We start from the raw sequence: 14,855 nt of genomic DNA, 5'->3' as shown, positions 1-14,855 counted from the left end.
AACAGCTCAGCTGTCAGATGAAGATGTTCTCGAGCAACTTATTGACTCGTCCGAAGCGCTTGCATAAGATGAGATGCTGTTTGGCACATAAGCACGTCTCATCTGGTCAATAATTTGAGATTGACACTACATTAATTGTTGTTGTAATCATTTCTCTAACTAGGAGGAATGTCACGTTTGAGTCATGAAATAAGTGAGGTGTAACATATTATCACTGAATAAACCCTAACGTGATGCTCTTATATAACACACTCAGGTGCTTTATTTATGATGACAGTACATTATCATGTTTGATGCTGCTTACGTTTGATTTGTAATAATTTTACAATAATTTTTGCGTGAGCAGAAAGAAAGCATGGAAAGAGACATGAAATATAGGAAATCATACAGACAATGATCATTTATATAGTTTACAGTCATTATACACTGCAAAAAAATAAATACAAATCATCACTCATTTTTTATTTTTAAATATAATATAAAGATATAAAGTCTTGCTTTCTTTATGATTTAATAATGTTTTGAAATTTGTAAAAAAAAAAACAGTCCTGAATAAGAAAACATTTTTGCGCAGTGTATTTTGCAGTATTTTATTATATTGTACAACCAACTTGTTTATCGTGTGTACTTATGGAGGATTGTATTTGGATTGTATTTTGGTATAGTTATTTATTTATTTAAAATTATGTCTGGACCATTGTATTTACAGTTACGAAATACATATTACAATTAATTGTAATTAATTTATTGTTGATAAATTAATTAATTTATTTTTGCATTATGTTAATACCAATTAAATGGCATGTAAATAATATCACAGTCCAAATAAAAAAAGAAAAAAAAAAGCCATAATGAAGCTTCATTTTCTGTATGCAAAATATAATTTCTTTCTTTTGAATTTGCCATAAATGACCCACATTTTTAAGATTCATTTTGTTGTCAGAGTCATTTGTTCATTATTGTCATTGTGTTTAAATAATAGCATTAATTCAGATACAGCTGCATGACTTTTATCTGGATTTCATAATTTCTAAACAAACAGTCCTACAAGGACATAGAGTTTATACTGGAAAAAAAAAAACTTAATTTTTCTTTTACAAGTTTTTACACATTTTTAAAGTAAAATTTAAGGAACTAAAGGGATACTCCACCCCAAAATGAAAATTTTGTCATTAATCACTTACCCCCATGTCGTTCCAAATCCGTAAAAGCTCCGTTCGTCTTCGGAACACATTTTGAATGAAAACCGGGAGGCTTGAGACTGTCCCATAGACTGCCAAGTAAATAACAGTGTCAAGATCCAGGAAAGTATGAAAAGCATCGTCAGAATACTCCATCTGCCATCAGACGTGCAATCTGGGTTGTATGAAGCAACTGGGAACACTTTTTGTAAGCGAAGAAGACAAATATAACCACTTCATTCAACAATTCCTTTGTCAACGGTCTCCTCTGTGTCTCTCCATATCACCATTTCAAAAGTCAGAATCAGTTAAACTATTGCATCGCAAAATGATTCACTGCTTCGAAGAGCTCGAATCGGATTGTGTATAGTGAATCAGTTGATTTAGAATCTAATCCTAATCAGTTAGGTCGGAACTTCGGAGCGGGTTTGTGAATCATTTGATTTAGATCAGAACTTCAGAGTGGGTTTGCGAATCATTTGATTTACGAATCATTTTATTTAGATCAGTACTTTGGAGCAGGTTTGCGAATCATCTGATTTAGATTGGTACTTCGGAGCAAGTTTGTGAATCATTTTATTTAGATCGGAACTTCATAGCGGGTTTGCGAATTGTTTTATTCAGATCAGCACTTCAGAGCAGGTTTGCGAATCATTTGGTTTGGATCGGAACTTCAGAGCAGGTTTGCGAATCATTTGGTTTAGGTCGGAACTTCGGAGCGGGTTTGCGAATCATTTGGTTTAGATCAGCACTTCAGAGCAGGTTTGCGAATCATTTGGTTTAGATCAGCACTTCGGAGCGGGTTTGCGAATCATTTGATTTAGATCGGAACTTCAGAGCAGGTTTGCGAATCATTTGATTTAGATCAGAACTTCAGAGCAGGTTTGCGAATCATTTGGTTTAGGTCGGAACTTCAGAGCGGGTTTGCGAATCATTGGTTTAGATCAGCACTTCGGAGCGGCTTTGCGAATCATTTGGTTTAGGTCGGAACTTCGGAGCGGGTTGCGAATCATTGGGTTTAGATAGGAACTTCAGAGCAGGTTTGCGAATCATTTGGGTTTAGATCAGCACTTCAGAGCAGGTTTGCGAATCATTTGATTTAGATCGGAACTTCGGATCGGGTTTGCGAATCATTTGGTTTAGATCGGCACTTCAGAGCAGGTTTGCGAATCATTTGGTTTAAGAATCATTTTATTTAGATCAGTACTTTGGAGCAGGGTTTGCGAATCATCTGATTTAGATTGGTACTTCAGAGCAACAGTTTGTGAATCATTTTATTTAGATCGGAACTTCATAGCGGTGTTTGCGAATTGTTTTATTCAGATCAGCACTTCAGAGCAGGTTTGCGAATCATTTGGGTTTAGATGCGAAACTTCAGAGCAGGGTTTGCGAATCATTTGGTTTAGATCAGCACTTCAGAGCAGGTTTGCGAATCATTTGGTTTAGGTCGGAACTTCAGAGCAGGTTTGTGAATCATTTGGTTCAGATCAGCACTTCGGAGTGGGTTTGCAAATCATTTGATTTACGAAGTCAGCATTTTATTTAGATCAGTACTTTGGAGCAGGTTTTGCGAATCATCTGATTTAGATTGGTACTTCAGAGCAAGTTTGTGAATCAATTTTATTTAGATCGGAACTTCACATAGCGGTTTTTGCGAATTGTTTTCATTCAGACATCAGCCCACTTCAGAGCAGGTTTGCGAATCATTTGGTTTAGATCGGAACTTCAGAGCAGGTTTGCGAAAATCATTTGGTTTAGATCAGCACTTCAGAGCAGGTTTGTTGCGAATCATTTGGTTTAGATCGGAAATAACTTCTGAGCGGGTTTTTGCGAATCATTTGGTTTAGATCGGCACTCTTCAGAGCAGGTTTGCGAATCATTGTCATTGGTTTAGATCAGCACTTCCCAGAGCAGGTTTGCGAATCATTTGGTTTAGATCGACGGCACTTCAGAGCGTTTTGCAGGTTGGCGAATCAGTTGGTTTTCCCGAACGAAGAACTTCAGAGCAGGTTTGCGAATCATTTGGTTTAGGTCGGAACTTCAGAGCAGGTTTGCGAATCATTTGATTTAGATCAGAACTTCAGAGCAGGTTTGCGAATCATTTGGTTTAGGTCGGAACTTCAGAGCAGGTTTGCGAATCATTTGGTTTAGATCAGAACTTCAGAGCAGGTTTGCGAATCATTTGGTTTAGGATATCACTTCCAGAGCAGGTTTGCGAAATCATTGGTTTAAATCAGCACTTCAGAGCAGGTTTTGCGACTCATTTGGTTTAGATCAGCACTTCGGGAGGCGGGTTTGCGAATCATTTGGTTTAGATCGGAAAAACTTCTTTTGCCCGAATCAATTGGTTTAGACTCGGAACTTTCAGAGCATGTTTGCGAATCATCATTCAGTGCGGGTTTGCGAATCATTTGGTTTAGATCAGCACTTTTCGGAGCAGGTTTGCGAATCATTGGTTTAGATCGGAACTTCTGAGCGGGTTTGCGAATCATTTGGTTTAGATCGAACTTCAGAGCAGGTTTGCGAATCCATTTGGTTTAGGATCAGCACTTCAGAGCAGGTTTGCGAATCATTTGGTTTTAGATCGGAAACTTCATGAGCGGGTTTGCGAATCATTTGGTTTAGATCAGAACTTCAGAGCAAGTTTGTGAATCATTTTCATTTAGGTCGGAACTTCATAGCGGGTTTGCGAATTGTTTTATTCAGATCAGCACTTCAGAGCAGGTTTGCGAATCATTTGGTTTAGATCGGAACTTCAGAGCAGGTTTGCGAATCATTTGATTTAGATCGGAACTTCAGATCGGGTTAGCGAATCATTTGGTTTAGATCGGAACTTCGGAGCGGGTTTGCGAATCATTTGATTTAGATCGGAACTTCAGAGCGGGTTTGCAAATCATTTGGTTTAGATCAGTACTTTGGAGCAGGTTTGTGAATCATTTGATTTAGATCGGAACTTCAGAGTGGGTTCGTGAATCATTTAATTTAGATCAGAACTTCAGAGCAGGTTTGCGAATCATTTGGTTTAGATCGGGAACTTCAGAGCGGGTTTGCAAATCATTTGGTTTAGATAGGAACTTCAGAGCAGGTTTGCGAATCATTTGGTTTAGATCAGCACTTCAGAGCAGGTTTGCGAATCATTTGATTTAGATCGGAACTTTTCTGCGAGCGGGTTTTTGCGAAAAAACTCATTTGGTTTAGATCGGCACTTCAGAGCAGGTTTGCGAATCATTTGGTTTACGAATCATTTTATTTAGATCAGTACTTTGGAGCAGGTTTGCAAATCATTTGATTTAGATTGGTACTTCAGAGCAAGTTTGGTGAATCATTTATTTAGATCGGAACTTTCATAGCGGGTTTTGCGCGAATTGTTTTTATTCAGATCAGCACTTCAGAGCAGGTTTGCGAATCATTTGGTTTAGATCGGAACTTCAGAGCAGGTTTGCGAATCATTTGGTTTAGATCAGCACTTCAGAGCAGGTTTGCGAATCATTTGGTTTAGATCGGAACTTCTGAGCGGGTTTGCGAATCATTTGGTTCAGATCAGCACTTCGGAGTGGGTTTGCAAATCATTTGATTTACGAATCATTTTATTTAGATCAGTACTTTGGAGCAGGTTTGCGAATCATCTGATTTAGATTGGTACTTCAGAGCAAGTTTGTGAATCATTTTATTTAGATCGGAACTTCATAGCGGGTTTGCGAATTGTTTTATTCAGATCAGCACTTCAGAGCAGGTTTGCGAATCATTTGGTTTAGATCAGCACTTCGGAGCGGGTTTGCGAATCATTTGGTTTAGGTCGGAACTTCGGAGCGGGTTTGCGAATCATTTGGTTTAGATCGGAACTTCAGAGCAGGTTTGCGAATCATTTGATTTAGATCGGAACTTCAGAGCAGGTTTGCGAATCATTTGATTTAGATCAGCACTTCGGAGCGGGTTTGCGAATCATTTGGTTTAGATGAGCACTTCAGAGCAGGTTTGCGAATCATTTGGTTTAGATCAGCACTTCAGAGCGGGTTTGCGAATCATTTGATTAAGATCGGAACTTCAGAGCAGGTTTGCGAATCATTTGATTTAGATCAGAACTTCAGAGCAGGTTTGCGAATCATTTGGTTTAGATCAGCACTTCAGAGCAGGTTTGCGAATCATTGGTTTAGATCAGCACTTCGGAGCGGGTTTGCGAATCATTTGGTTTAGATCAGCACTTCGGAGCGGCTTTGCGAATCATTAAATTTGTGAATCATTTGATTTAGATCTGTATTTTGGAGCATGTTTGAGAATCATCTGATTAGAGCTGTAGTCAAGTCCAGTTTTGTCGAGTCCAAGATAAGTCCAAGACCAGGACTAGTCGAATCCAAGTCAAGGCCAAGTCCAAAAGTTTCGAGTCCAAGTCAAGACTGAGTTCAAATGAGAGAAAAAAAGGATGCTCTTCAAGACCACATACTTAACTATTGATAATATATGTGATGCGAGAGACAACATATCTCCTATTCTAAGAAAATTATTTTACATTATTATTTGTAATGCTCAAAAAGCATGTGCAAAGTAACAACTTTGTAGGACAGGGGTCTCCAAACTAGATCCTGGAGGGCCAATGCCTTCAGAGTTTAGCTCCAACTGGCCTTAACACAGCTATCTGGAAGTTTCTAGTGTGTCTAGTATGAGCTTGATTAGCTGTCAAGTGTGTTTAATTAGGGTTGGAGCTAAATTCTGCAGGACACTGGCCCTCTAGGACCGAGTTTGGAGCTGTAGGATTTTTTTTTTTTATGTACTTTATTTAAATTTTATTTACTTTATAATGCTGCTGTTTGCTGACATCATGTCTGTGGTCAAAAATTTAAATGACTGATGCCTTGGCGCAGCGCGCACACACAAAGCTCGAGATATGATGCATGTGTGCGGTTAATGCTAGAAGGGATACGTTTGCCTAACTGGGCATGCAAACATAAATACAGCCTAATTTGTCACACTGTACAACATTAATTAGTATTTCATTATTGTAAAGGGTAAGTTCAAGGCTATGTAGGTGTAGACGTTAATAAAACACAATCTAACAGGTAGAAAAATAAATTAGAAACATCTAAACTTTTCAGAACGCAGCAAGTGCACCGCTGGTCATGTGACAAGAATCAACGAATCAGATTTATCCTTTTCCTTAACAAAATTGAAAGCTAAGCCAAGATGGAGAAACAGCTGATCGTAGCTGTACAAGGATAGCCTTATTTTTTTAAATGAATTTACTAGCAGAGCTACTGCAAGGGATTTTTAGTGCTGGAAATCCATTTATCCTTTGCTGAAACTTCTGCGTCTTCATGGAGAGCAGGTCATGGTTGCTTCGCAACAGCAGACGCAACGGGAGCGCAAGCATAGAGCGCTTTGGAAAAAAGGTGCGACATGCAAATGTGGTTTTGTTTTGAAGGAGAAAAAAGCATATTGCTGGACTCGGTCGAGACCAACGAGAACATTTGGCGAGTCAAATGACCAAGTCTGAGACAAGTCCGAGTGCAAACACCAACGAGTCCAAGACAAGTCCAAGATGATAGAAAAATGTCTCGAGTCCAGACTCAAGTACTACAACCCTACATCTGATTTAGATTGGTACTTCGGAGTGGGTTTGCGAATCATTAAATGTGTGAAACATTTGATTTAGATCTGTATTTTGGAGCATGTTTGCGAATCATCTGATTTAGATCAGAACTTCAGAGCGGGTTTGCGAATCGTTTTGCGAATGTTTGAAGTTGTATAAGCTTAGCCACCCTGTTAAGACTGTCTTAAGAACTAGTTTGACCAACTAGCAGTTGAGGTAGGAATCAATTTTACTTTTCCAATACAAATAAGACCAATCTACCTTTTCATAACTGAATTAAAAAAGTTACGACCAGTCTTGAAGAAATAAAAATTGATTACTAACTTTTTAAGACTAGTCTAAAGAGTCTATGCAATTGGCCCCAGATCTGAAATGATTGATCACAAATCATCTGAGTGCGGATCATGAATCATTGTATTTGGATCAAACCTTCGGAGCGGATCACAAATCTTTTGTTCAGATTTCTTCTTTTTATTTATTTTTTATTTAACAGTAGAAAACATCAAACCATAAAAGCAGTACACTCATAAAAACAAAACAAAGAAAACAGAAAGAAAGTATACACAAATACAAATCCCTTAAGAAAATGAACCATAGTTTTATTATAGTAAAAGTGTTTCACCTTAAGAGGACACATGTGATGAATATAGAGGTGTTTTCACTGCTTTAGGATTAACAGAACTTTGAATAGTTGCCATGTACTCGTCTAGATCAACTCTGAATGAAGAAAAGAGAGATTTAGAGCCAGTGAATTTTTGTTTATAAATGTGAAATTCAGCTAGCAGGAAACACAGATGAATTCAGTTATATATTCTCTATTAGTAGTCAAACAATCCAAAGAAAGCATCTTTAAACAGAAAGAAAAGTCACTAACAAAATGAGATTAGGAACATCAAATCTGACTAAAATGTCTCTGTGTGGCTTTCCTCACAAGAGACCAAAACAGCAACCCATTTTTATTTTATATATTTATTGATTTATTTGCAGTGCTTGAACTGAAAACTGAATCATAATCAGTGTCACACCTGAACTTCAGGTCATGTTTACATCATTATTGATCTGTTTGTTTGCTCTGCAGCTCATTAATGATAGAGAGTGACTGATAACAGACCTGATCATGTGCAGATATCAGTTCCTGTACTCACATGAGACAGAGATTTCAGAGGCCACTACTTTAAAGTGACAGTAAAGACATTTAGAATGTTACAAAGTATTTCTATTTCAAATGAATGTTGTTCTTTTGAGCTTTCTATTGATCAAAGATTCCTGAAAAATAAAATGCATCACAGTTTCCACAAAAATATTGTGCGGCACAACTGTTTTCAACACTGATAATAATCAGAAATGTTTCTTGAGCAGCAAATCAGCATATTAGAATGATTTCTGAAGGATATCATTACATAACAGTTACAGCATTATATAATATTAATCCAGGTTAAGGTTAATTTTTCATTCATGTGTGACACATGCATCACATTAAGTTTATTAGTTTATTGTAATACTGTGTCATATAATGCAAGTGTGTGTGTTCAGTAAACATCAGCTTCATCATTAATGCCTTGTTCAGGACTCATTGTGTTTCTGAATAAAGCTTGTTTTGGGTGTGGATCTGCAGAGAGAGAGAGAGAATAAACCTGTCTGAGAGATCCAGAAGATCACAGTAAGTGATTACAGTGTGCACTTTAATACAGCAGGGTCTCTGATGCTGATCTCAGCGTGCATGTGCCCGCCTTTGTTTAAAAAGATTTCTAAATGGCATAAAATCCTGTTGTTTTCATACTTGCTGAGTGCAATGACTGAAAACTCTTTTGGCCAATAGCATGCAGGCACTGTAATAATCGACCAATTGTAAAGTGAGAAGGCGGGACCTACAGTGAAGGTCAAAGCAATGTAAATAAAAGTAGATATAATAAATTAGGACTGTAGATAGATCATCAATACAGGAAAACCAGTCATTCTGGGGAAAGAGAGGACTCAAGGTCTTCATTATTGATCCTGTTCAGTCCGATCGTGACGCTCTGCTGCCCTCTGCTGTGTGTATCCCACAATTCTGCTGATCAGAAGTTTATTTTAGCCTCAGATGAAGTGTAAGTAGTGAATTTATCTGATATTAAGAGCTTTGTGTTTTTAGAATAGTCTGAAAATTAAATTCTGGTGTTGGTTAATGGGTTATTAAGGGATTGACAAACATTTCAAGTTAATATTACAAAAATTTGACATTTAAGAATAATTGAATTTCTCTAACTGTCACATGACATGCAGCGAATCAGTTTTATTTTGATTGCTTTTGTAATTGCAACATAATATTTATTTATTTATTTATTTAATATGATTATTTATTTAAAAAATCATTTTTATCATTTCATCAACTCTTGAACCTCACAGAGTGCAGTTTTGCATTTTTTTATTCATTTCCTGATTAATATCATAAATTGAAATAAGCATATACAATGTCTGAGCATCAGTTTGATAAGAAAAGTTGCGTTTGTCTGGTGATGAGGTGTTAATAAACTATAACAAGTGTGTGTGTGTGTGTGAGAACCGTGATTCAAAAGAATTTTTATATTAAGATTCAGGATTTAAAACATTTAAATGCTTTATTGTGGACATGATTCACACAAAGGATATAGCTACAGACACAAGAATGAATTTGGAGATTTTGGGCTTTTCATAATGTCTTTAGTGCAAAGAAAACCTTGAGTGTTTATTCACTTTATCTACATTTCAGTTTTAATCTATATCTTCTTTCTCTTACATACAGCAAACCTGGCAGTTTTATTCCTATCTATATTCTGAAGGATGTTACTGAGGGGTTTGTTCATTTTTCATTCACAGTGATATATATTTAACATTTTACTTCTAAGAACACGGTGAAAATGTGTTTGTTTTCTGGCTATTGACAGTATTTTCTGGTTTATAGAGCGATATAAAGAGAAATCCTAAATCATCTCTGAAAAAAACTCTTAAATATGTCAACAAAATCAAACAGTTTATCTTTAAATATTATTAAACATACCAAAATATTAAATATTTGAAAATATATTTTTACAAATATATAAAGACTGCCCAAAAATATATATTTGCTAAAAAAAAAAAAAAAAAAGTTTCAAAATATATTTTCGTAAACATTTTCTACCAATATATTTTGGCCACTTTTATATATATATATATATATATATATATATATATATATAATATATATATATTTAAAAAAATTATATATATATATATATATATATATATTTAAAAAAACATTCAAAATAAATTTTGCCCTCCATTTCACACGTGTCAGATTTGAAGAAAATCTTTATTAGTTTTCTATAACAAATGTGAATATATAAAACACTTAAATAAAATTAAATAATGAATTACATTTTGCAATATATTTTGGTAAGTTGAAACAAAATAATATATTTTTAATTTCAAAGATATATATTCATATACTTCACTGTTTACAACATATATTTATTTAGCATATTTAAAATATCTTTTTTGCCACAAAAAAAAAAAAAAAAAAAAAAAAAATATATATATATATATATATATATATATATATATATATATATTATATATATATATATATATATATATATATATATATATATGTATGTATGTATGTATGTATGGCTGACTTTATCCAAAGTTCAGGTTTCTGTTTTGGACTTGTATGCAAATTAGTGCATATTTAATAGGATAATGCATAATTTGCATATTCAAACAACATTTCATTTCATACAAAAAAAGAGTTTGCGATTCTTAATGTAGTCAATCAACTGGGGAAGTATAGTTATATTTATTAAGCACATTTTTTATTCTTTTTATTTATTTATTTATTTTTCCCTAAATATGTTTTATATATTATTATATATATATATCAAGAGCCTTAAAACAATGCTATATTTCATCTCACCCTGTGCTCTCTCCTGTGGTAAGCCATGGTAAATCTATGTATGTGTGTGTGTCCCTGCAGCACAGAAGCAGTCATAAGTAGCACAGGTATATTTGCAGCATTAGACAACAATACATTGTATGGGTCACAATTATCCATTTCTCTTTTATGCCAAAAATCATTAGGATATTAAGTAAAGATCATGAAGATATTTAGTAAATTTCCTATAATAAATATATCAAAACTTAATTTTTGATTAGTAATATGCATTCCTAAGAACTTAATTTGATCAACTTTAAAGATGATTTTCTCAATATTAAGATTTTTTTGCACCCTCAGATTCCAGATTTTCAAATAGTTGTATCTCAGACAAATATTGTCCTCCTAACAAACCATACATCAATGGAGAGATGATTTGTGTAGCTCTCAGATGGACACTTGTGACTGGTTTTGTGCTCTGGGGTCTCATGTGGAGACAGTGCGTTACTCTCTCTGGCCGCTAGACGCCGCTGTTTCTCCTCATCGCCGGTAAAGCGCTTAATCCGCGGGGGGCGTCCGGTTTTCCCGCAGCTTCTCCAAGTTCACCCGCTCGCGACTCACGGACTCCAGTCTCGCGCTCAGCTCGGAATAACGGACAGAGCTTCTTCTGGTCGGTTCTTCCCCGTCTGTCAGATAATTCCCGCGGCGCAGGCAGCGAAGCGCCGAAGGACGGTGTTGTTGTCGTTACCGGGGAGAGGACGCGCTTGGAAACGGCGGTGGTCCGTGAATGGATGCATCATGTCTTCGTTTGTGTGCCGCGTTCAGTTTCTCGACGACACCGATCCGTTCAACAGCACGAGCTTCCCGGAGCCGACCCGAGCTCCTCTGTACACCTTCAGAGAAGACCTCCCTGTGATCGAGCAGATCGCGGGGGTCCACAGGCTCCTCAAGGCTCCTCACAAGGTCAGATCACACACGAACTACACACACACTTATCCTCGTCTCTTATAGCTCACTAAATTATCATTTAAAGCATGCATGTTGATTCATTGTTTATTTAAAACTAGTTTCGGCTCGATATTTTCTGAAAAATACTATCTAAAATAATGAACTCATACTTTTAAATGTTTGTATTATTATTTAATTTGGTGTTTTTTATAAAGCATGTATTAAACACTAAACTGTGAGTTAAATGAGTTTGTGTCGGTGTGTTTTTAAAGCGCGACAGGTGCATTCATTCATTCATTCATTCATTCATTCACACAACATCGGTGACCCTGGAGCACAAACCTGTCAGAGGGGCAAGAGTTCTGAAACTGAGGTTTATACATCATCTGAAAGATGAATAAATAATCTCTCCATTGATGTGTGGTTTGTTAGGAGGACAATATTTGTCTGAGATACAACTATTTGAAAATCTGGAATCTGAGGGAGCAAAAAAATCGAAATATTGAGAAAAATCATCTTTAAAGTTGTTCAAATGAAGTTCTTAACAATGCATATTACTAATCAAAAATTAAGTTTTGATATATTTACGGTAGGAAATTTACTAAATATCTTCATGGAACATGATCTTTACTTAATATTCTAATGATTTTTGGCATAAAAGAAAAATGTATAATTGTGACCCATACAATGTATTGTTGGCTATAAAGAAATAAAGGCTCCTCAGAAGATGTGAGATGTTCTGGAGGCTTGTGAAGATCATTCCTCCGCTGAGGAACAGTGAAAGTAAAGCTTCTGGAAACAAACGATCCTCAAAAGATCCTGATGATCAGATTTGAGACTCTAAAACATGATTGATGAGAATCAAGTAAAGCTGAGCTGCTTCAGTCCAGTAAGAGTTCATCTGGAGATATTACTGCAGTTATTCTGACCTTTACTTGATCAAAATCACTCAAGATTTGACACCAGAAGCATTTCTACAATTACACTAACAGAGCTCTCACTGGATAAAACACTAAACTATCGATCAGAGACAGAAGACATGAGGAGATGGTGAGTTTCGATCATGTTCATCATTTAGGAGTCGTAGAAATGTCCAAAAATTATAGGTTTAACCATTTTAGTATGTTTGTATTCATATATTTTAAGAGTGTGAATAAACAAAGTGTGTTCTTATCTTAGTGTCAGGTGTGCTGGAATAAATCTTAAACAGCACTGCAGATCAGACACATGCTGTTGAGTGTTAGTGGAGGTAAAGGGTTAAAGCAGACCGAGTAACTGTGACAGATTATTAGGTCTTAAAGGACATTTACTGTTACACACACGCCACATAAACAGGGATTACAGCGCGCACGCTTCATCTCACTTTACACACCACACACGCGTGTATTACTCTTGTACTTAAAGGAACAGTTCAGCTAAAAATGAAAATTAGCTGTAAATGTGCTCACTCTAAGTTCATCTGAGATGTGGATGAGTTTGTTTCTTCATCAGGTTTGTAGAAATGTAGCACTGCATCAGTGTCTCACAAAACTACACTCCACAATTAAACATCTCCATAAGAAAAGAAATCCAAACAGCTGATAAAAACATCACAATAATCCACAAGTAATCCACAGCACTCCAGTCCATCAGTGAACATCTGGAGAAGACAAAAGATGAAACACATCCAGCATTAAGATGTTTTTAACGGCACCCATTCACTGCAGAGCATCCATTGATGAGACACTGATGCAATGCTACATTTCTACAAACCTGATGAAGAAACAAACTCATCTTTGCTTCGGTATAAATCCATGATTATACAAATGTAAACAACAGACCATACAACCAAACTAGGTCAACTGCATAATGCTATTGTTTGTAAATGTTATTGTACAAAAATAATCATATATTATGTTATCATACTGTAAAAGTCACACATTTTTATGCTTAATTGGAAAACGCTGTATTGGAAACAGTGAGAGTGTTAGTGTGTTTTAGTATCTGCTTCGCTGGTTTGATAGAGATGTTTTGTTAAACTGACGTCTCTATTTCCGTTTGTTTTCTGTCCATTCTGTGCTTTCTGTCTGGTTTCTCTCTGTTTGCATGTGGCGTTGTGTTTTTCTGTGTCAGTCTGTCATTTGAGTGAAAGTCGTGGCCAGTAATTGTCTGTTTCGGTCGAATCTGTAAAATTAAACAGAGGTCAGTGCTGCTCCCAGAATGCCGCTGTGTGACAGAGTGTCTTCTCGCTCTGATCTTGTATTTTCCTCATAATGCTGAGCTGTCAGGTTTTTCTTTGAGGCCGAGATGGATCAGAACACCCAAATTCTTAATTTTCCTATACTTCAACACCGTATCAACACTAAGTATAAATATTAATGCCTATTATGAGTATATTAATGCTTATTGTACTTGGCAGACACTTTCATCCAAAGTGACTTACATTGCACTATTTGCACACATATTATCATGCATTTTGTGGGAATCGAACCTGTGACCCTCATGTTGCAAGCACCATAATTTACTGTTTTAGCTGCAAATTAGAAATAATTAGGCTTAAATTTAAGGTTTGTGTGTTTGAATTGCAAATAAAAAAAGTTATCCATTTGGATTTATTATTGTTAAAATCACAATAACCAGCTTTATATATTTATGAATTCAGTTTGATTCAATTTCAGTCTTATGCATTTCATTTTATGCATTGTTTGTTCCACAGCTAGACATATTTTAACAATATTAATACCTTTAACTGAGTAAATGTAATTGTTTTCACAATAAAGACATTTATTCAGATTTATTTTAATAATGCATTTTGAAAATATGATTAGCCTAAATACAATCAAATGGTTGCAAATATTTAATAATAAACTATGCCATGATTGTGTTGTGTATATGCCTGACAAATATGCATCACATTAAGTTTATTAATGTTAAAACTGTAGTCCAGAAAGATGGAAATTTACATGCAATTAAAATTCATTAATCTTACATTTAGGCCAACATATGTTTATTTTGAATATATAAATAACATATTAATGAGGTTAATAGTAATAAATAATAGATTGTGGATCAGTACTGTTTTTGTATCGAGAAAATACTATACTGTAGTTTTATTATTTTGAATGATTTTTTATTTTTATTTTTTTTGGTTTTAACACGATGTTTATTTACTATTAGTTTTTGCTTTTTTAAATGTCTGTAATTTTTATGAACTCTTATTTCAGGTTTAGTTATTTTAGTTCTTTAGTTTGTGCATGTGGCTTGGGAAAAGTTGCAGTTAGGTTACAGTTAAGTT

The 14,855-nt window shown here is 35.4% G+C and overlaps 2 protein-coding genes across 5 annotated transcripts in view; one reads left to right on the top strand and one right to left on the bottom strand.

Annotated features, from left to right (window-relative positions):
- LOC109057097 (FH1/FH2 domain-containing protein 3-like) overlaps positions 1-14,855 on the top strand; it is a 30,206-nt gene that overhangs the window by 10,291 nt on the left and 5,060 nt on the right. Inside the window, exon 1 of one of the 4 annotated variants that reach the window (XM_042745082.1) lies at positions 11,183-11,596. The exons of the other annotated variants lie outside the window; for them this stretch is intronic. Within the exon in view, the coding sequence (XP_042601016.1) occupies positions 11,432-11,596 (165 nt within the window). The 5' untranslated portion in view covers positions 11,183-11,431. Of the gene's footprint in view, positions 1-11,182; positions 11,597-14,855 lie in introns of those variants that run through there. 4 annotated transcript variants of the gene reach the window in all.
- LOC109057086 (sodium-dependent neutral amino acid transporter B(0)AT1-like) overlaps positions 1-14,855 on the bottom strand; it is a 61,426-nt gene that overhangs the window by 41,546 nt on the left and 5,025 nt on the right. The window lies entirely within an intron of this gene.

Source organism: Cyprinus carpio, chromosome B19, assembly GCF_018340385.1.
Source record: "Cyprinus carpio isolate SPL01 chromosome B19, ASM1834038v1, whole genome shotgun sequence".
NCBI lineage: Eukaryota > Metazoa > Chordata > Actinopteri > Cypriniformes > Cyprinidae > Cyprinus > Cyprinus carpio.
The sequence above is the reverse complement of the archived record's forward strand: the minus strand, read 5'-3'. Positions and strand labels throughout refer to the sequence as shown.